Below are 23,816 nucleotides of genomic sequence, written 5' to 3'. Positions count from 1 at the left end.
CTTTGTAGTAAGTTTTGAAATTGGGAAGTGTAAGTCCTCCAACCTTATTCTTCTTTTTCAAGATGCTTTTGACTATTCATGTCCCTTACCCTTTGATATAAACTTGATGATTGGCTTCTTCATTTCTGCAAAGAAGGCTGCTGGAATTTTGAGTGGAATTGCATTGAATCTGTAAATCATTTTGGTTGGATTGACATCCTTTTTTTTTTTAGTGACGTTGCTGGTTTACAGAAAAATCATGCAGAAAATAGAGTTCCCTGTTATCAACACCTTATATTAGTGTGGTACATTTGTTACTATTGGTATTGACATCTTAATGATACTAAGTCTTCCATTCCATGAGCAGAGGGTTTCTTTCCATTTATTTAGGTCTTCTTTAATTTCTTTCAAAATGATTTTTAGTTGTCTGCATATGAGTCCTTTACATCCTTGGTTAAATTTATTCCTAGATATTTTATACTTTTAGTTGCTATTGTAAATGGAATTGCTTGTATGATTTCCTTTTCAGATTATTCATTGCTGGTGTATAGAAACATCACTGATTTTTGTGTGTTAATCTTGAACCTAGCTACTTTGGTGAATTCACTTATTAGCTCTGGTAGCTTTCTTATAGATTGTTTGGAATTTTCTCTATATAGGATCATGTCTTCTATGAATAGGGATAGTTTTACTTCTTCCTCTTCAATTTGGATGCCTTTTCTTTTTCTTGCCTAATTGCTCCAGCCTGCTTACAGAACAATGTTGAATAACAGTGGTGAAAGTGGGTATCCTTGTGTTGTTTCTGATCTCAGGCATAAAGCTTTGAGTCTTTCACCACTGTGTATGATGTTAGCTGTGAGCATTTCATATATGCCCTTTATCATGTTAAGGAAATTACCTTTTATTCCTATTTTTCTGTGTGTTTTTCTCAAGGATGATAGATTTTGTCAAATGGCTTTTGTGTTGAGATGATCACCTTTTTCCTTCATTCTATTAATGTTGTGTATTAAATAATTGATTTTCTTAAGTTGAACCATCCTTGCATTACTGGTGTAAGTCCCACCTGATCATGGTGTGTTCTAGTTTGGTAATGCTGCCAGAATGCAAAACACCAGAAATGGATCGGCTTTTATAAAGGGGGTTTATTTGGTTACAGAGTTACAGTCTTAAGGCATGAAGTGTCCAAGGTAAGTCATCAACAATCGGGTACCTCCACTGGAGGACAGCATATGGCGTCCAGAAAACCTCTATTAGCTGGGAAGGCACATGGCTGGCATCTGCTCCAGAGTTCTGGTTTTAAAATGGCTTTCTCCCAAGACATTCCTCTCTAGGCTGCAGTTCCTCAACAATGATCTTGGGCATTTTTCCTCTCTTAGCTTCTCCGGAGCAAAATTCTGCTTTCAACGGCCGTCTTCAAACTGTCTCTCATCTGCAGCTCCTCTCTTCTCAGCTCCTGTGCATTCTTCTTAGTGTCCCTCTTGGCTGTAGCAATCTCCCTCCTTCTGTCTGAGCTTATATAGTGCTCTAGTAAACTAATCAAGGCCCATGCTGAATGCCCAGGGCCACACCTCCATAGAAATTATCCAGTAAAAGATCTCGCCCACAGTTGAGTGATCACATCTCCACGGAAACATCCAATCAAAAGCCTCCGATCAAATCAACACCAATACATTTCCTGCCCACACAAAACTGCATCAAAGATAATGGCATTTGGGGGACATAAAACATCCAAACCACCACATGGTGTATAATACTTTTAATGTATTGTTGGATTTGGTTTGCTGGTATTTTGTTGAGAATTCTTGTACCTATAGTCATAAGGGATATCGGATTGTATTGGTCTGTTCTTTTCTTTTCTTGTGCTTTCTCTATCTGGCATTGGTATTAGGGTGATGCTGACCTCACAGACTGATTTAGGAACTGTTTCCTCCTCTTTGATTTTTTTTCACAGAGTTTGAGAAAAACTGATGCTAATTCTTATTTGAATGTTTCGTAAAATTCACCACTGAAGTATCTGGTCTTAGGCTTTTCTTTATTGGGAGTTTTTTTTTTTTTGTTGTTGTTGTTGTTTGTTTTTGTTTTTGTTTTAGATCCCTGATCCAGGCTCTTTACTTATATTGGTCTATTGAGGTCTTCTATCTCTTCTGTAGTCAGTTTAGGTAATTTGTGTGTTTCCAGGAATTTGTTCATTTCATCTAGGTTATTAACTTAGTTGGTACATAGTATCTTCTAATAGTCTTTTTTATTTCTGTAAGGTCCTTCCTTTTATTTCTTTCTTTTGTTATTTGCATCTTCTTTTTTTCTGTCCAGCTAAAGGTTTGTCATTTTTATTGATCTTTTCAAAGAAGCAACTTTGGTTTCACCAATTTTCTCTACTGTGTTTCACTTATGGCTACTATAATCTTTATTATTTCCTTCCTCTGCTCACTTAGTGTTAAGTTTGCTCTTCTTTTTCTGATTCCTCCACTTGTGAGATTAGGTTACTGATCACTTTAAAACCAGTGATCTGTTTGTTATTTAATTTTAAAGTTTCTGACATTTCTTCCCTTTACAACAATTTTAAAAACCATATGCAAAAACAGAAAACTCTCTTTATTAATGCAACAGCTCAGAAGTTTAGTCCAACTTTGAGTTTTACGCATCTGCTCTCTGCAATTTTATAGTTCTGTTACTTAAAATATATTAAAGTCTAATTTTTACATTTCAAAAATTATCTTCAATAGTAACTATATATTCTGTAAATTATTTGAGAATTTTTTTTAGAATGTGAGAATATATATGTATAACTAAAATCTTGAGTTTAAAGTTTGTTTTCTGAAACCTTATGTACATACTTGTAAAAAAATTTTGCAATATAGTTCTCCAAAATAATTATTTAAAAAGCATACGTAAATTTAGTAAATGAAACATTTTAAGAAGGTGTATGTATTTTTTGCACTTGCCATTCCAGATATTTTTACTCTACACAACCACCTCATTAGTCCTTTCCCAGTAAGCAAGGGATTAGTTACCTTGGGAACCATTGTACCAAGTGGCACTCATTCTGAGAGGCCTGTATGATCATGCTTTTCAAACCAAATGTCCCTTAAAAATTAAAAAGTAAACTGAATGATTGTTTTAAGCCATCTTGGCTCTTTTGGCCACTCTTTTGTTTTCATAGTGGATTATGAAAATTATACCTTTGGTAAAATTAAAAGGAGCAATCCAATGTTTAGAATGATGTCACCTTCCTACATCTCTCTCTACACATAGCAATGATACAGCCCTAAACTGTAATATCATTAGTAACTGATATCAAACACATTATAATAAATGCTGATACTTAAAATATCAGTGTATAAATGTCTCAGATGCTTTAAAAGAATTTAGCTTTTCTTTAAACTGTGTTTTTTTAATGCATTTTATAAATTGTGAACTTTAACGTAAAATACATAACAGTGGTAACTTTCAAAGTACTATTTAACAAGTAGATAGCAAATTTCAAAGAATGTTATGGGTTATAGTTCCATAATTTCAGTTATTTCCATTATTGTAAAATATAACATATATACAGAAAGTATTACCTTTCAAAGTACAGTGCAACAAGCAGTTATGGGTGATAGTTCCACAGTTTCAGTTCTTTCCGTATTGTAAAATATAGGATATATGTAGAAAGGTGATTAACTTTCAAAGCACAAGTCAATGAATAACTATAGAGCAAATTTCAAAGAATGTTATAGGTTACAGTTCCACCATTTCAGTTATTTCCTACTAGTGTTCTAATACCCTAGCATCTAAATTATATATATCAAGTTACAGTATTTGTAATCCTTTGTTAAATCCTATCTTGTCTGTTTTTACCCCTTCCTCTCGTTTAATCATTTTCTCGATCTTCAGGGGTGTCTAGGCAGTGACCACCCTAACTTGTTCATATTGAAAGGGGGTATCGACAGTATGAGGAAGGGGGCTGCATCTGATTGTTATTCTTAAAGAGACTGTGGCCTCTGGGTTTTAGGACTTGTCTGGCATAGGAACACTCTGGTGGATTTAAGTTTCACCAAGTTTTATCTTAGTGAGTTAATCTTTTACAGAGTCTCAGGTAGGGACCTAGGTATTTAGGGACTAGTTTTGGTAAAGGTCTGGCATACTGTGGCTATTTAGGATATCTAGCTGGAGCTTGCATAAAAGAAACCTCCAGGATAGCCTCTGGACTCTATTTGAGATCTCTCAGCTACTGTAACCTTATTTTGTTGCCTTTCTTTCCCCTTTTTAGTCAAGTAGGCATTTTCAATCCCTCGATGCTAGGGCCAGGCTCATTCCTGGGAGTTGGGTCCCATGTGACCAGGGAGATTCATTCCTCTAGGAGTCATGTCCCACGTCAGGGGAAGGTTAATGAATGTATTTGCTGAGTTGGGCTTAGAGAGAGAAAGGCCACATATGAGCAAAAAAAGAGGTTCTCTAGGTGCCTCTTAGGCATAATTATAGGAAGGATTAGGTTCCCATTTACAGCCCTAAGTTTCACAGGAGCAAGCCTCAAGATCAAGGGCATGATTTATTAAGTAGTGGATTCCTAATTTCACATAACATATATTCTGTCCCAAGATAAACAGTTTCTCATAAAATCTCTACTTAGTTGTACAGTCATCATCACTTTCAATTTTAAACAATTATTATAACATAAAACATCCCAGAGCTCTTACTGGCCACTAATTATTCATCCCTAGTATAGTGTAGTGCTGGTAAGATATTCCTATTAAATATAGTCTATAATATATAATGGGTAGTTTTCCATATACCACTCTGTTGTTAACTCTTTGTATCAGTGTCATACCTTATAGTATAAATAAGTATAACACTTATTTATGTTTGTAGTGCTACTCTGTGGGTTACATGCCTTTAAACAACCACTTTTGAACCAGTTTGCCTTCAATGCTGCACTGATATTTATAATCCCATTACTGAACCATAATCACACTTGTCCATTCCCATACCATTAAGTTCACCCTCATTATCATGTCTGTACATATTAGCTTATCATTCCCTCTTCACTAGCTTCTATCTCTAGGTCCCCTATATTATACATTATAAGACACTGATTTTACATTGTTCACGCAGTTCACATTAGTGGTAACATACAATGTCTCTCTTTTTGTGTCTGGCTTATTTCACTCAGCATTATGTCTTCAAGGTTCATTCATGTTGTCATGTTTTAAGACCTCATTTCTTCTTACTGCTGCATATTATTCCATCGTATGTATATACTACATTTTGTTTATCCACTCATCTGTTGAAGGACACTTGGATTGTTTCCATCTCTTGGCAATTGTGAACGATGCTACTATGAAAATTGGTGTGCAAATATCTGTTTGTATCATTGCTTTCGGATCTTCTGGGTATATACTGAGAATTGAAGTTGCCTGGTCGTAGGGTAACTTAAATCTAGTTTCTGAGGAACTGCCAAACTGTCTTCCACAGTGGCTGTACCATAATGCAGTCCCACCAGCAATGAATAAGAGTTCCAATTTCTCCACATCCCCTCCAGCATTTGTAGTTTCCTATTTGTTTAATGGTAGCCATTCTTACTGGTATGAAATGATATGTCATTGTGGTCTTTGTTTGCATTTCCTTAATAGCTAGTGAATATGAACATTTTTTCACTTGGTTTTCAGCCATTTGTATTTCTTCTTTGGAGAAATGTCTTTTTTTTTTTTTTTTCCCAATAGTTCAGTTTTATTGAGATATATTCACATACCATACAGTCATAGAAAGTGTACAAAAAGTTGTTCACAGTACCGCCATATAGTTGTGTGTCCATCACCAAAATTAATTTTTGAACATTTTCATTACTGCACACACAAAAGTAATAAGAACAGAAATTAAAGTGAAAAAGAACAATTAAAGTAAGAAAGATCACTGGGTGGTTTTTTTTTTTTTCCCCTTTTTTCTGGACAAAAGGGAGTGTGATCCACATGGTTTTCCCAATCACATTGTCACCCCTCATAAGCTACATATTTATACAATTGTCTTCAAGATTCAAGGGTTTTGGGTTGTAGTTTGATAGTTCTATGTATTTACTGCTAGCTATTCCAATTCATTAGAACCTAAAAAGCGTTATCTATATTTTACGTAACAGTGCCCGCTATAGTGACCTCTTGGCTCCTTTTGGAATCTCTCAGCCACTAAAATTTATTCATTTCATGGAGAAATGTCTTTTTATATCTTTTGCTCATTTTATAACTGGGCTGTTTGTACTCTTGTCATTGAATTGCAGGGTTTCTTTATATATGGAAGATATCAGTCTCTTATCAGATTCATGGTTTCCAAATATTTTATCCCATTGTGTTGGTTGCCTCTTCGCCTTTTTGACAAATTCTTTTGAGGTACAGAAGCTTTTGATTTTGAGGAGTTCCTATTTATGTATTTTTTTCTTTCGTTGTTTGTGCTTTGGGTGTAAGATCTAAGACGCTGCTTCCTGGTACTAAGTCTTCAAGATGTTTCCCTATATTATCTTCTAGGAGTTTTATGGTACTGTCACTTATATTGAGGTCTTTGATCCACTTTGAGTTAGTTTTTATATAGGGTGTGAGATAGGGGTCCTCTTTCACTCGTTTGGATTTGGATATCCAGTTCTCCCAGCCCCATCTGTTGAAGAGACTGTTCTGTCCCAGTTCAGTGTATTTGGGTGCCTTATCAAAAATCAGTTGACCATAGGTCTGGGGGTCTATTTCTGAACCCTCAGTTCAAATCCATTGATCAAAATATCTATCTTTGTGCAAATACCATGCTGTTTTGACTGCTTTGGCTTTATAGTAAGCTTCAAAGTCAGGAAGTGTAAGTCTCCCACTTCGTTTTTCTGTTTTAGAATGCTTTTAGCAATTCATGGCACTTTTCCCTTCCAAATAAATTTGCTAAGTAGCTTTTCCAAGTCTGCAAAGTCAGTTGTTGGAATTTTGATTGGAAATGCATTGAATCTGTAGATAGTTTAGGTAGGATTGACATCTTAATGATGTTTAGCCTTCCTATGCATGAACACATAATATCTTTCCATCTCTTTAAGTTCCCTATTATTTCTTTTAGTAAAGTTATATAATTTTCTGTGTAGAGGTCTTTTGTATCCTTGGTTAAGTTTATTCCTAGATATTTGATTTTTTTAGTTGCTATTGTGAATGGAATTTTTTTCTTGAGTGACTTTTCAGTTAGGTCATTTCCAATGTATAGGAACATTACCAACTTTTTGCTCATTAATCTCATATCCCACCACTTGGCTGAATTTACTTATTAGCTCAAGTAGCTGTGTCATTGATTTCTCAGGATTTTCCAAATAGACGATCATAGAATCTGCAAATAATGACACTTTTACATCTCCTTTTCCAATTTGATGCCTTTAATTTCTTAGTCTTTCTGGATTGCTCTGGCTAGAACTTCTAGCAGAGTGTTGAATAATAGTGGTGACAGTGGGTATCCTTGTCTTGTTTGCGATCTTAGGGGCAAGGCTTTCAGTTTCTCACTGTTGAGTACTATATGCTGGCTATGAGTTTTTCATATATGCCCTTTATCATATTGAGGAAGTTTCCTTCAATTCCTACCTTTTGGAGTAATTTTATCAAAAAAGGATGCTGAATTTTGTTGAATGCTTTTTCAGCATCTATTGAGATGATCATTTATGTTTCCCTTTTGATTTGTTAATGTGTGGTAATACATTGATTTTTTTTGTGTTGAACCATCCATGCATGCCTGGGATGAACTCCAGTTGGTCATGGTGTATGATTTTTTTCACTGTTTCTTTGGATTTGATTTGCAAGTATTTTGTTGAGAATTTTTGCATCTATATTCATTGGGGAGATTGGCCTGCAGTTTTCCTTTCTTGTAGCATCTTTATCTGGTTTTGGTATTGGAATGCTGTTAGTTTCATAAAATGAGTTAGGTAGTGTTCCCTTTTCTTCAGTTTTTTTTTTTTTTTTTCGAAAATGTTTGAGTGGGAATGGTGTCAGTTCTTTTTGGAAAGTTTGGTAAAATTCCTGTGAAGCCATTTGGCCCTGGGCATTTATTTGTAGGAAGCTTTTTGATGACTGATTGGATCTCTTTACTTGTGGTTGGCTTATTGAGGTCTTGTATTTCTTCTTGGGTCAGTATAGGCTATTCATGTGTTTCCAGGAAGTTATCCATTTCCTCTAGCTTGTCTAGTTTGTTGGTGTACAGCTCATCCTGTCCTCTGAGGATTTTTAAAATTTCTTTGGGATCCACAGTAATGTCACCCCTCTCATTTATGATTTTGTTTATTTGGGTCTTCTCTTTTTTTGACTTTGTAAGTCTAGCTAAGGGTCTGTCATTCTTGTTGATCTTCTCAAAGAACCAACTTTTGGTTTTATTTATTCTCTTTGTTTTTTTGTTCTCCAGCTCATTTATTTCTGCTTTAATCCTTGTTATTTCCTTTATTCTACTTGGTTTAGGATTAGTTTACTGTTCATTTTCGAGCTTCTTCAGTTGTCGCATTAGTTCTTTGGTTTTAGCTCTTTCTTCCTTTTTAATGTATGTATTTAGAGCTATAAATTTCACCCTCAATACCACCTTCATTGCATCCCATAAGTTTTGATATGTTGTGCTCTTGTTTTCATTCACCTTTAGATATTTAGCAATTTCTCTTGCAATTTCTTCTTTGATCCACTGATTTTTTAGGAGTGTGTTGTTTAATCTCCATGTATTTGTGAATGTTCTGGTTCTTTGATGGTTATTGACTTCTACTTGCATTCCATTGTGGTCAGAGAATGTGCTTTGAATAATTTCAGTCTTTTTAAATTTATTAAGACTTGTTTTGTGCCCCAGCATATAATCTATCCTGGAGAATGTTCCATGAGCACTAGTGAAGAATGTATATTGTGGTAATTTGGAATGTAATACTCTATATATCTCCATTAAGTCTAACTCATTTATCACAATTTTTAGGTTCTCAGTTTCTTTATTGATCATCTGTCTGGTTGGTCTACCTATAGAAGAGAGTGGTGTATTGAAGTCTTCTATGATTATTGTAGAATGTCTGTTGCTTCCTTCAGTTTTGCCGATGTTTATCTCATATACTTTGGAGTGCTGTGACTCAGTGCATAAACATTTATGATTGTTATATCTTCTTGGTGAATTGTCCCTTTTATTAGTATATAATGTCCTTCTTTGTCTTTATTTTTGTGAAATTAGTATTGCTACCCCTGCTTTCTCTTGGCTGTACTTGTGTGGAATATTTTTTTCCATCCTTTGACTTTCAACCTCTTTGTGTTGCTGGGTCTAAGATGAGTCTCTTGTAAACAGCATATTGATGGTCCATACTTTTTTAAATCACTGAGGAGTTTAATCCATTCACATTCAGTTTTATACTGTGAAGGCAGTTCTTGAATCGACCATCTTATCCTTTGGTTTTTAGTTGTCAGATCTATTTTTTCCCTCTCTCTATTTCCTTTAAGTTACCCTTACTAATACTCTTCAGTTCTGTGCCCTTCTCCAGGCCTCTCTCTCCTTTCTGTTTTTCTCAGCTGGTAGAGCTCCCTTTAGTATTTCTTGCAGGGCAGGTCTCTTACTAACAAATTCTCTCAGCATTTGTGAAAATTTTAAACTCTCTGTCAATTTTGAAGGAGAGCTTTGCTGGATAAAGAAATCTTGCCTGGCAATTTTTCTCTTTCAGTATTTTACATGTCATACCAGTATCTTCTCACCTCCATGGTGCCTGCTGAGTAGTCAGTACTTAGTCTTAAGTTGTTTCCCTTGTAAGTAGTGAATCATTTCTCTCCTGCTTTTTCTTCAGCATTTGAAAAGCTGATCCAAATAAGTCCAAAGTAAATAAGTCCAAATAAATAAGTCTGAATAAGTCCAAATAAATAAGTGGATTTATTTGGATTTATCCTATTTGGAGTTCATTGGGCATCTTTGATTCACATATTTATGTCATTTAGAAGGGGTGGGAGGCTTTCTCCAACAATGTCTTCAAATACTCTTCCTAGCCCTTCACTCTTCTCTTCACCTTCTGGAACACCAATGATTCTTGTATTTCTGCGCTTCATGTTGTCCATCGTGGATGGGCATGATGGAAATGGATCCTGAGATCCATTTCAAATATTTTGATTTTTTTCACCATTCTTTCTTTTGTGCTTTTACATTCCATCTTCCTGTCCTCTAGTTCGTGAATTCTTTCATCTGCCTCTTCAAATCTGCTGTTGTGTGTCTCAAGTATATTTTGTATATTTTTAATTTGATCAACAGTATCTTATTTCCTTAATATCTGCTATTTTAAAATTTTCTCTTTCAAATTCTTGTTTATGCTTTTCTAGGGTCTTCCTGATGTGTTTTATGTCCTTAGCCATCGCATTGAAGTTGTTTTGTAGATTTTTGTGTACTTCGTTGATTAATTGTCCCAAGTTCTGTGTCTTCCTTGGCTTTTTAATTTGGTCATTTGGGTTGTCCATATCTTCTGGTTTCTTCATATGCTTTATAATTTTCTGTTGTTGGCCTTGTGGCATTTGCTTATCTTGCTAAGGTTATTTTAGGATATGCAGCTTTATTTGAACATTTATCTATAATTTGGCAAAGTTACAGCTTGGTGGAGTGCACTTTTCCTGTCCTAACAAACTTTGCTCTTGAACTTCCTTTTACCCTTAAGCTAGTTCTCACCCAACTTCGTCTGTGCACTGAGTGGGGTCCAAACTGGGTGGTAATCCAGTCAGTGCACCAATTTTACGTGTGCACTGGGACTGCCCGCCCTGTGGGAGGGGAGATTCCCTGCAGTTTGGCAGGGAGTCTGCTCCAGGGCACAGCAGTCCCAGCAGTTCCCGGGGCTGCAGGTGGGCTACTCTGGGGCTGTGGAGCTGCGCATCTCACCTTCCAAGTCAAATGCACTGCAGTCCCCAGGGTGCCTGTGAGTCCTTGGAGTTAGGGAGGGGCTCCTGGCAATTCCGTGTGATGCCCTTGCCTCTAGGCTGTGCACACCATGGGCTTCCATGGAGGAAGAGTGGTTGCATTCACAAGACCACCAATCCTGAGTTCACACACGGGAGCTCTTGGCCATGGAGCTGTGGAAGGTTATCTCCCTAGCTAACTGCTAAGATAGGTACACAGGGCTTAGAAAGCTGCTCGCTCTGCGCTCAGCAGCCAGCTCTAGGTGCCAGTTCCTGGCACGGTAGCTCTCAACCTCAGGGCCATGAAGGGTTATCTCCCCAGACAACTGCTGAGATGGGTGCATGAGGCGTGGAAAGCTTCCCTGTTCCATGCTCGTCTGCCAGCTTCAACTGCAGTCCCTAGCACAGGAGCTCTTGGTCATGGGGCTGTGAAGGGTTATCACCCCAGCCAACTACTGAGAAGGGTGAACGGGGTGTGGAAGGCTGCTCCTTTCTGTGCTTGTCAGCTGGCTCCAACTGCCCATCTCCAGCGGTGTTCCAGGCCGAACACTCACCTGTCCTAAATGCAGTCTCTTGGCCTCTCCAGCTTTGTACTCATTATGTGGTGCCTGGCTGGTGGCACCCTGGAGCTGCTGTTCTGGAGTGCTTTCTGTCTTTATCTAGTGTTTTCACGAAGGAGAACTTTGCTCTGCCTCTTCTAATTTCACCATCTTTCCAGAAGTTTAAACTGTGTTTTAACTGTGAAACAAAACAAAAAATACACCCCATGTTAAAACCACTAGTAAACTTACAAACTGAATAAGTTAGGCACTTTAAATAGACAATAAACTTCATATTATGAAAGCAATATATTCTGAGTTTCAAAGATTTGACAAGTTCTGTAGACTATCTTTTATCTTGCAATAGATGGAAACTTTCAAGCCCATGATATGCTGGATAGGACTGTGTGTCTTTCATTCTTTGAGGGTCATATCCATTTCAAGGCATGTTTTGGTGGTACCATAATGATGGGATGGTAGAGCATACACTCAGGTCTTATATATATTCAATGTTACATTTACAGTATTTTGGATCATAGAAGGGACATTCTGTTTTCTTACAAGCAGGGAAGTAATGGCAGAGCTGAGTACCAGAAAGTGGTGTTGGTGTTGTAATTGCTAGTTTTGGGGGCAGTACTGGCTTTTTTCTACTCATAAAAGTGAAGGGACAATCTGGTTTAGAACATTTTGCATGGTATTTACAATTTGGGAGACAAACATTTTTCAGGAAAATTACAATTGAGAAAGGCTTTGCAAGGTGAAACATGATGGTGATAAGCACACACATCCCCATTTTTCCAGGCAGGCCAGTACTTGCAGCACTCCAGAAGTTTTTCTGGTTTTTCAAGAAAAACTTCACCCCATTCACTCATGTCCTGGTTTTGGAGCTGTAAGTCCAAAATCAAGGCATCAGTGAGTCAATGGTTTCTTCCCAAAGTCTGTAACATTCTTATGCTGGCTGCCAGTGATCCTTGGGGTTCCTTGGCCTTGTATCCCTGCCTTGCATCCCATGGTGATTGTGCCAGTTTGGACATATTATGTCCCCCCAAAAGCCATGTTTTTTAATGCAATCTTATAGGGGCAGACTTATTAGTCTTTTGATTAGGGTGGAACCTTTCAATTGAGTGTTTCCTTGGAGATGTGACGCATCCAACTGCGGTGTTACTTTTGATTAGATTATTCTGTGGAGGTGTGGCGTGCCCATTTAGGGTGGGTCTTGATTTGTTCACTGGAGTATTTAAGAGAGAAGCTAAGAGGTGACACAGACCCAGATGCTGGATGACGCTTAGAGATGCTTGGAGATACAAACAGAAGGACATATGGAGACGTTAAGCTTCGAGATGAAGCCCAGAGTTTGTCCTGGAGAAGATAAGAGAAGACACCCAGATGCTTAGAGAGAAATGCCCTGGGAGAAAGAAGCAAGGATGCACAGGAGCTGAGAGAGAGGAGTGAAGACAGAAGTCCAGAGACATTTTGGAGAAAGCCATTTTGAAACAAAACCCAGGAGCAAAGGACCAGCAGATGCCAGCCATATGCCTTCCCAGCTGACAAAGGTTCTGGACACGACTGGCCGTTCTTCAGTGAGGGTATTGTCTTGTTGATGCCTTAGTTTGGACACTCAGAATTCTAAACTTGTATCAATAAATCCTCTTTATAAAAGCTAATCCATTTCTGGTATTTTGCATAACGGCAGCTCTAGCAAACTGGAACAGTGAGCATTCTTCTCTTTTAATGTAAGCATTTAGATCTGTAAAATTCCCTCTCAGCACTGCTTTTGCTTCATCCCATAAGGTTTGGTATGTTGTGTTTTGTTTTCATTCATCTCAGATATTTCCTAATTTCCCTTGGATTTCTTGTTTAATCCATAGGTTGTTTAAGAGTGTATTGTTTAATTTTTACATATTTTTGAATTTTGTAATTCTCCGTTTTTGAATTCTAGCTTCATTCCATTGTGTTTAGAGAAGATAGCTTTGTATGATTTCCATTGTTTTAAGTGTATTGAGACTTGTTTTGTGACCTAACATGTGGCCTGTCCTAGAGAATGATCTGTGTGCACTTTAGAGGAAAGTATATCCTGCTTCTGTTGGATGATGTGTTCTGTGAATGTCTGTTAGGTCTAATTGGCTTATAATATTGTTCAAGTCCTCTATTTCTTACTGTTGTTCCGTCTGGATGTTCTGTTAATGAACATCTCCTTTAATTTCTTACAACCATGCTAGAAGGTAAGGAAACTCATGGTCAGAAAGATCAAGTCATTTTCCAAGGGCACACTGCTATAATTGCTGCAGTCAGAATCCAAGCTCTGTGGACTCTCTAAGAACAGCCTCTGAATAATATTTCCCACTGATGCTTGCAAGCCTGGCCACAGTCAGCTAGCAGCAGTCCTCAGTTTGTGGGGCAGAGCCTAGGGGCCTGCACTGGGATGTGCTCCTAGAAGGGAGCCAATGGGGATGGGCCCTCTGTGGCCAGTGGCAGGTGGGTTCTCCCATCTTCCCTGTTTTTTCTGGAGCTTGAGGGTTCCCTATTGCTGTTCTAAGATGAGGAAACCGTGGCACCTCCATAGAAACTAGCTCTGGATGGTTGTTGTGTACACACCCCATTGTGGGTAGAACTGGGAATTGTCCAGAAGTTCAGCACCGATACTCTTTTTCTTTCTAGGATGCTTGGATATTAATTCATCTGTAAAGGGGGCTCGTTTTGTCCGATTCTGTGATGCATTCAATATTCCACTCATCACTTTTGTTGATGTCCCTGGGTTTCTACCTGGTAAGTCACTGACAGAGTCTGTGGAGGTCAGGAGAGGAAAATTTGCCCAGTAAGACACCCACTTTATTTGGAGATCTTCTTGCTTTAAGGATCTGTGACTTCTCCAAATTCTGTGTGTCTGGAAGGCAGGCTGTGTGAGAGGTGGTTGGCCCTCTCATGGTTCTTTGAGGGGAGGTAGGGGAAGATCTGACAGCTTAGAGTGACAGAAAAGCCATCTAAGGATTATATGGGTGTCTTGTAACTCTTCCTCATAATCTAGGCACAGCACAGGAGTATGGAGGAATCATCCGGCATGGTGCCAAGCTGCTCTATGCATTTGCTGAGGCAACTGTGCCCAAGGTTACAGTCATTACTAGGAAGGTAAGTAATCCATTTTGGAAGCCAAGACCCCACTCTCTCTCCCCACAGCACAGCCATGGTTGGAGGTCTGGCAAAGTTTCACCAGGGCTAGAAGTGAGTATGCATTGCTCATTCTTTAATACATTTCCAGCCCTGCAAACATGTCCATGGTCTTTTAACACAAGGGAAGTAAAAACAGCAATAATTTTAAAAAGCCAGGAAAGACAGTGAACATTAACTATGAAAGGCCTCTAAGCTATGCCCATGTATCCTGCACTCTGGCTCCCTGGCCTTGCAGGTAACAGGCCTTGAGCAGCCCAGGAGAACTGCTGTTATTCTTCATCCCCATTTCACTTGGCTTCCTGGGGTTGTCAGCAACATGAACTGGTTGTCTCAAGTTCTAACATTCAGTATTTGGATCTGTTTTAGGCCTATGGAGGTGCCTATGATGTCATGAGCTCCAAGCACCTTTGCGGCGACACCAACTATGCCTGGCCCACAGCAGAGATCGCAGTCATGGGAGCAAAAGTGAGGACCCCCAGCTTTCCCCTTCCCTGTGTCCAGGAACAGTACTCTTCAAGCAGACACTCAACACAACTGGGAAATATTGGACAAAGGCCAGGGTTTCTAGGATGAGCCAGAACTCAAGGGAGTTGGGGCCCAGATCTTGGAAAGGCTCCCTCCTAGGGCCCAAGACCAGCTCTGCTTTTTTGTTCTAGGCTCTCACTTCTCGTACATCCCTGTGTCTTCATGCTGAGTGTGTAGGGCAGGAGAAAGGAATGGAAAGAGGGAGGAACGTTAGGTGGGAGGAGCCCAGAGTGGGTTTTGAAGAGTGTGAGTATAAGAGGAAGGATTGAGGCAGCTGTATCAGACATTGGGAGGATTAGACATTCCTCCTAGTGCCACCTAGACTCCTAGGGTTCCAGAACCACTCCTTTCAGTCCATAAGAAGCTAAACTAGTTCTGATCCTGATGATCTTGGGCAACTTCCTGTTGCTGGACTGTTTCCTACTCCTTCCCTTCTTTGAAATGACTGTTGGGGTTAACTCAGATAACTCTCAGGGCCCACCCCTAGATCTGACTTTCAGGGGTTCTTACTTGAAAGCCCATCCTTCACCCCCCATCTTTGTACATTTGCAGTTCAGTCTATTTGCTTCTGGCCACTGATTTTTGTGTTGAGGGCTCAGGAAAATGAAAAAGGAAAACAGCACTTTTATTTCCCCTTAATGCAAAGGGCCATGGATCTAATAGTGGGAATAGTCCAGAAATACTGGCTTCAAAGAAGGATGGTGAGTACAAATGGAGAGGGCAAGAAGGAACCTTGGGAGAGAAGCCAGTGACCATATCTTTGCCTGGGTTACAGCCATCTGTCCCGTCATGCCATTGCTGGAGTCATGATGGTTGCCCCAGCAGTGCCTGCCTCTGTGCTCTGGCCCCTGAAGTTGGCACTTCTTTCCAATACACTGATTTACCAAGAAGTTTACAACCCCACACATAAATGAGGTACGCCTGGATTGGGGCTTCCAGCGAAGTTCAGTGACTCTTTTTTTGATAGGGTGCTGTGGAGATTATCTTCAAAGGGCATGAGAATGTGGAAGCTGCTCGGACAGAGTATATTGAGAAGTTTGCCAATCCTTTTCCTGCAGCAGTGAGAGGTAGGGGACTGTGGTGGGAGGGAAGCTCTGTTCATTTGTTTGGCCACTTGCTCATTCTTTCACTCCAAGAAGTCTCCCATAACTGCCTTTTGCTCTTGCAGTCAAATTTGGAGCCTGGAGAGGGTTTGCGCTGTCCCTGGGCAGTAATCACTTAAGTGCAGGGGGCCTTGTAGTAACCATGATCAAAACAACATTGCTTAAATAGCTCAATTTCTAGATACTGTTCTAATTAAATAGCACTATGTAAAAATCCACCCCGAACTTAGTGGTTTAAAACAACCACTTTTTTGGGTTGTTCATGGTTCCGAAGGTAGGCAATTTTTGTCTGGGTTAAGCTGGGTGGTGGTTCTGCTGGGCCTTCCTGGGATCACTCATGCAGTTGTAGTCATCTGGTGGATTGACTGGGGCTGGATGGTCCAAGAGGGCCTCACTCACATGACTGATGGTGGCTGGCAGGACTTCTCTCTCTACATGGTGTTTTATCCTTAAGGAGGCTAGCCTAGGCTTCTTTACAGGTTGTCTTCGTTTCTAATCTGCTAAAACAAATATTTTACAATGGGTTGGCTTAATTTATTAAGCTTATGGAATTTACTGGCTCACAGTTTTGAGGAGAGAAGTCCAAAATCTAAGCATCAGCAGGTGATCCTTTCTCCTGGAAGACTGGCATTCTGGGGCTGGCTGCTGGTGATCCTTGCATCCTTGGTTTTTCTATCACACAGCAACTCACATGGTGACACCTTCTCCTTTCTGTTGTGGGTTCTGTTGACTTTCACCTTTCTGTGGCCTTCTCTGGCCTTTTCTATAAGGCCTCCAGTAATAAGATTAAGACTTACCTTGATTCAGTTGGCCACACCTTAAGTAAAAATAAAATATTCAAAAGGTCCTATTTACAATGGGTTCACACCCTCAGGAATGGATTAAGAACATGTTTTTTTCCTGGGGATGTAATTCATTTGCACATGATATCCTCAGGGCAGCAGGAGGGCAAGAGGGGAAGCTACAAGATCCCATGAGGCCTAGGCTTGGATTTTGCATAATGTCACTTTTGCCACATTCTATTGGCCAAAGCAAGTCAAGAAGTGAGGTGAAGAAACTGACCCCACCTCTTGATAGGAGGACTAGCAAAGTCTGTTGCAGAACTTGTATATAGAGAGTAATTGTTCTAGTCATTTTTCAAAATTTAGGTGTATATTCTTAATATTGTTCCCTAATGAATTCATCTTGGTAAGGTAGAAGTACGGGAGCAAGCTGGATGGGGAGAGGTTAGGAGGGGGTCTAGTTTTTCTTTTTGCCAAGTGCTTCTTAGCCAGAAGGTGACATGTCAGAGTTTCCTGGGAAGCAGGGGAGGGTTCACAGCCCCAGCCTATTTTTCAGCCTCTTATATCAGGTTGGACCCTGTCTACACTCTTGGTTTCAAAGATGTAATACCTAGGCCGAGCAGCACAGGGTTGGAGGGTGGCACCATCTGGGGATGCACATGATCTACTTCCTTTTCTGTACCTCACCAGGATTTGTGGATGACATCATACAGCCTTCCTCCACTCGTGCCCGAATCTGCTGTGACCTGGAGGTCTTGATCAGCAAGAAGGTGCAGCGTCCTTGGAGGAAACATGCAAATATTCCACTGTAAACAAATCAGTGGAAAATGAACCAAGAGCAGAATTACTGCCTGGTTTTTTACACCCCATCCCTGTCTTTTGCAAGAAATCTAAATACCAGTAATAACTTGGAATAATTAAGTTTATTAAATTTTAGAAAATGTTTGATGCTTTACTGTAAAATAATTATGCTTTATTAAAATACTTAATTGGTATTTTTTGATTATGGATTTATTTTGTGGCAGAAATCTGAAAAATTGAGAAACAAAGAAAACAGTACCTAATCTTAGCACCCAGAGCTCATCTTTTGTAACCTCGATGTATTGTCTGTTTTTTCCCCTCAAGAATCTTTTTTCTCCATAGGTGAGGATAATTAGCTTGTAGGACAAAGTACTTATCTTCCAAGTTCTTAGTTTCCTTACTTTTACAATGGGGGATAATATGCCCTATTCCTTAATCCCCCCAGTAATTGCTGAGAACTAAATGAGATGTTTGCAGTTTTGTGCTTACGTGTCTAGCAGAACAGATGCTCAGTAAGGCATAGTACCCTATCTTAACTTTATTTTGAAAACTTTCAAGCCTATAGAAATGTAAGAATTGCATTGTATACTCTTCACTTAGATTCTCCAGCTCTATTTTTCTACATATGATTCCCCTCTTTCTATAAATATATACTTATTATTTTGTTGGACTCATTTGAGAGCAAGTTGCAAGCATCACATCCCTTTTGCCCCAGAACTTCAGTTGTGTTATCTCCTAGGAACAAGTTCAGTTTTACCAGTCTTTCTCTTTCATGACATTCAGTTTTGAAGAGTGCATGCTGATTATTTTGTAGACTGTCCCTCAGTTTGGGTTTGTCAGATTGTTTCCTGATGTTTGGGTGCAGGTAACAGTGTTACATAAGTGTGTCCTTTCAGTGTATCATATCAGGAAGTACATGTCAGTTTTTCCCATATTGGTGATGCTGACTCACTCTGCTCATTTGAAAATGGTGGTGGCTGCAAAGGTTTTGCCACCATTTTCCCTTTGTAATTAGTAAATTATCAGTGTGGCATTTTAAAATCCTATCTATCTGGGAGGCGGGGCAAGATGGCGGACTGGTGAGCTGTGTGTTTTAGTTACTCCTCCAGGAAAGTAGGTAGAAAGCCAGGAACTGCGTGGACTGGACACCACAGAGCAATCTGACTTTGGGCATACTTCATACAACACTCATGAAAAAGTCGAACTGCTGAGATCAGCAAAATCTGTAAGTTTTTGCTGCCAGGGGACCCGCGCCCCTCCCTGCCAGGCTCAGTCCCGTGGGAGGAGGGGCTGTCAGCTCCGGGAAGGAGAAGGGAGAACTGCAGTGGCAGCCCTTATCGGAAACTCATTCTACTGATCCAAACTCCAACCATAGATAGACTGAGACCAGACACCAGAGAATCTGAGAGCAGCCAGCCCAGCAGAGAGGAGACAGGCATAGAAAAAAACAACACGAAAAACTCCAAAATAAAAGCGGAGGATTTTTGGAGTTCTGGTGAACATAGAAAGGGGAAGGGCAGAGCTCAGGCCCTGAGGCTCATATGCAAATCCCGAAGAAAAGCTGATCTCTCTGCCCTGTGGACCTTTCCTTAATGGCCCTAATTGCTTTGTCTCTTAGCATTTCAATAACCCATTAGATCTCTGAGGAGGGCCATTTTTTTTTTTTTAATCCTTTTTTCTTTTTCTAAAACAATTACTGTAAGAAGCCCAATACAGAAAGCTTCAAAAACTTGCAATTTGGGCAGGTCAAGACACGAGCAGAACTAAGAGAGCTCTGAGACAAAAGGCAATAATCCAGTGGCTGAGAAAATTCACTGAACACCACAACTTCCCAAGAAAAGGGGGGTATCTGCTCACAGCCATCATCCTGGTGGACAGGAAACACTCCTGCCCATCGCCAGCCCCATAGCCCAGAGCTGCCCCAGACAACCCAGTGTGACTGAAGCGCTTCAAATAACAGGCACACACCACAAAACTGGGTGTGGACATTAGCCTTCCCTGCAACCTCAGCTGATTGTCCCAGAGTTGGGAAGGTGGAGCAGTGTGAATTAACAAAGCCCCATTCAGCCATCATTTCAACAGACTGGGAGCCTCCCTACACAGCCCAGCAGCCCAGAACTGCCCTGGGGGGACGGCACTCACCTGTGACATAGCACAGTCATCCCTCAACAGAGGACCCGGGGTGCACAGCCTGGAAGAGCGGCCCACTTGCAAGTCTCAGGAGCCATACGCCAATACCAAGGACTTGTGGGTCAGTGGCAGAGACAAACTGTGGCAGGACTGAACTGAAGGATTAGACTAGTGCAGCAGCTTTAAAACTCTAGGATCACCAGGGAGATTTGATTGTTAGAGCCACCCCCCCCCTCCCTGACTGCCCAGAAACACGCCCCATATACAGGGCAGGCAACACCAACTACACACGCAAGCTTGGTACACCAATTGGACCCCACAAGACTCACTCCCCCACTCACCAAAAAGGCTAAGCAGGGGAGAACTGGCTTGTGGAGAACAGGTGGCTCATGGACGCCACCTGCTGGTTAGTTAGAGAAAGTGTACTCCATGAAGCTGTAGATCTGAAAAATTAGAGATAAGGACTTCAATTGGTCTACAAATCCTAAAAGAACCCTATCAAGTTCAGCAAATGCCAAGAGGCCAAAAACAACAGAAAATTATAAAGCATATGAAAAAAACAGACGATATGGATAACCCAAGCCCAAGCACCCAAATCAAAAGACCAGAAGAGACACAGCACCTAGAGCAGCTACTCAAAGAACTAAAGATGAACAATGAGACCAAAGTACGGGATACAAAGGAGATCAAGAAGACCCTAGAAGAGCATAAAGAAGACATTGCAAGACTAAGTAAAAAAATGGATGATCTTATGGAAATTAAAGAAACTGTTGACCAAATTAAAAAGATTCTGGACACTCATAGTACAAGACTAGAGGAAGTTGAACAACGAATCAGTGACCTGGAAGATGACAGAATGGAAAATGAAAGCATAAAAGAAAGAATGGGGAAAAAAATTGAAAAAATCGAAATGGACCTCAGGGATATGATAGATAATATGAAACGTCCGAATATAAGACTCATTGGTGTTCCAGAAGGGGAAGAAAAGGGTAAAGGTCTAGGAAGAGTATTCAAAGAAATTGTTGGGGAAAACTTCCCAAATCTTCTAAACAACATAAATACACAAATCATAAATGCTGAGCGAACTCCAAATAGAATAAATCCAAATAAACCCACTCCGAGACATATTCTGATCACACTGTCAAACACAGAAGAGAAGGAGCAAGTTCTGAAAGCAGCAAGAGAAAAGCAATTCACCACATACAAAGGAAACTGCATAAGGCTAAGTAGTGACTACTCAGCAGCCACCATGGAGGCAAGAAGGCAGTGGCACGATATATTTAAAATTCTGAGTGAGAAAACTTTCCAACCAAGAATACTTTATCCAGCAAAGCTCTCCTTCAAATTTGACAGAGAGCTTAAATTTTTCACAGACAAAGAAATGCTGAGAGAATTTCCTAACAAGAGACCTGCCCTACTGGAGATACTAAAAGGAGCCCTACAGACAGAGAAACAAAGAAAGGACAGAGAGACTTGGAGAAAGGTTCAGTACTAAAGAGATTCGGTATGGGTACAATAAAGGATATTAATAGAGAGAGGGGAAAAATATGACAAACATAAACCAAAGGATAAGATGGCTGATTCAAGAAATGCCTTCACGGTTATACCGTTGAATGTAAATGGATTAAACTCCCCATTTAAAAGATATAGATTCGCAGAATGGATCAAAAAAAATGAACCATCAATATGTTGCATAGAAGAGACTCATCTTAGACACAGGGACACAAAGAAACTGAAAGTGAAAGGATGGGAAAAAATATTTCATGCAAGCTACAGCCAAAAGAAAGCAGGTGTAGCAATATTAATCTCAGATAAAATAGACTTTAAATGCAGGGATGTTTGAGAGACAAAGAAGGCCACTACATACTAATAAAAGGGGCAATTCAACAAGAAGAAATAACAATCGTAAATGTCTATGCACCCAATCAAGGTGCCACAAAATACATGAGAGAAACACTGGCAAAACTAAAGGAAGCAATTGATGTTTCCACAATAATTGTGGGAGACTTCAACACATCACTCTCTCCTATAGATTGATCAACCAGACAGAGGACCAATAAGGAAATTGAAAACCTAAACAATCTGATAAATGAATTAGATTTAACAGACATATACAGGACATTACATCCCAAATCACCAGGATACACATACTTTTCTAGTGCTCATGGAAATTTCTCCAGAATAGATCATATGCTGGGACATAAAACAAGCCTCAATAAATTTAAAAAGATTGAAATTATTCAAAGCACATTCTCTGACCACAATGGAATACAATTAGAAGTCAATAACCATCAGAGACTTAGAAAATTCACAAATACCTGGAGGTTAAACAACACACTCCTAAACAATCAGTGGGTTAAAGAAGAAATAGCAAGAGAAATTGCTAAATATATAGAGACGAATGAAAATGAGAACACAACATACCAAAACCTATGGGATGCAGCAAAAGCAGTGCTAAGGGGGAAATTTATAGCACTAAACGCATATATTAAAAAGGAAGAAAGAGCCAAAATCAAAGAACTAATGGATCAACTGAAGAAGCTAGAAAATGAACAGCAAACCAATCCTAAACCAAGTAGAAGAAAAGAAATAACAAGGATTAAAGCAGAAATAAATGACATGGAGAACAAAAAAACAATAGGATAAATATCACCAAAAGCTGGTTCTTTGAGAAGATCAACAAGATTGACAAGCCCCTAGCTAGACTGACAAAATCAAAAAGAGAGAAGACCCATATAAACAAAATAATGAATGAAAAAGGTGACATAACTGCAGATCCTGAAGAAATTAAAAAAATTATAAGAGGATATTATGAACAACTGTATGGCAACAAACTGGATAATGTAGAGGAAATGGACAATTTCCTGGAAACATATGAACAACCTAGACTGATCAGAGAAGAAATAGAAGACCTCAACCAACCCATCACAAGCAAAGAGATCCAATCAGTCATCAAAAATCTTCCCACAAATAAATGCCCAGGGCCAGATGGCTTCACAGGGGAATTCTACCAAACTTTCCAGAAAGAACTGACACCAATCTTACTCAAACTCTTTCAAAACATTGAAGAAAATGGAACACTACCTAACTCATTTTATGAAGCTAACATCAATCTAATACCAAAACCAGGCAAAGATGCTACAAAAAAGGAAAACTACTGGCCAATCTCCCTAATGCATATAGATGCAAAAATCCTCAACAAAATACTTGCAAATCAAATCCAAAGACACATTAAAAAAATCATACACCATGACCAAGTGGGGTTCATTCCAGGCATGCAAGGATGGTTCAACATAAGAAAAACAATGTATTACAACACATTTACAAGTCAAAAAGGAAAAATCAATTGATCATCTCAATAGATGCTGAAAAAGCATTTGACAAAATCCAACATCCCTTTTTGATAAAAACACTTCAAAAGGTAGGAATTGAAGGAAACTTCCTCAACATGATAAAGAGCATATATGAAAAACCCACAGCCAGCATAGTACTCAATGGTGAGAGACTGAAAGCCTTCCCTCTAAGATCAGGAACAAGACAAGGATGCCCGCTGTCACCACTGTTATTCAACATTGTGCTGGAAGTGCTAGCCAGGGCAATCCGGCAAGACAAAGAAATAAAAGGCATCCAAATTGGAAAAGAAGAAGTAAAACTGTCATTGTTTGCAGATGATATGATCTTATATCTGGAAAACCCTGAGAAATCGACGATACAGCTACTAGAGCTAATAAACAAATTTAGCAAAGTAGCGGGATACAAGATTAATGCACATAAGTCAGTAATGTTTCTATATGCTAGAAATGAACAATCTGAAGAGACACTCAAGAAAAAGATACCATTTTCAATAGCAACTAAAAAAATCAAGTACCTAGGGATAAACTTAACCAAAGATGTAAAAGACCTATACAAAGAAAACAACATAACTCTACTAAA

At 39.4% G+C, this 23,816-nt stretch overlaps 1 protein-coding gene across 1 annotated transcript in view; it reads left to right on the top strand.

The window, feature by feature from the left end:
* The window catches only part of PCCB (propionyl-CoA carboxylase subunit beta), a 130,461-nt gene extending 112,514 nt beyond the window's left edge, over positions 1-17,947 (top strand). The window contains exons 11-15 of the mRNA XM_037844497.1: positions 14,033-14,140; positions 14,400-14,500; positions 14,909-15,007; positions 16,035-16,134; positions 17,643-17,947. Of these exons, the coding sequence (XP_037700425.1) occupies positions 14,033-14,140; positions 14,400-14,500; positions 14,909-15,007; positions 16,035-16,134; positions 17,643-17,764 (530 nt within the window). The 3' untranslated portion in view covers positions 17,765-17,947. The remainder of the gene's footprint in view (positions 1-14,032; positions 14,141-14,399; positions 14,501-14,908; positions 15,008-16,034; positions 16,135-17,642) is intronic.
* Positions 17,948-23,816: the final 5,869 nt, after the last annotated feature.

Source organism: Choloepus didactylus, chromosome 1 (assembly GCF_015220235.1).
Source record: "Choloepus didactylus isolate mChoDid1 chromosome 1, mChoDid1.pri, whole genome shotgun sequence".
Classification (NCBI taxonomy): domain Eukaryota; kingdom Metazoa; phylum Chordata; class Mammalia; order Pilosa; family Megalonychidae; genus Choloepus; species Choloepus didactylus.
The sequence above is the reverse complement of the archived record's forward strand: the minus strand, read 5'-3'. Positions and strand labels throughout refer to the sequence as shown.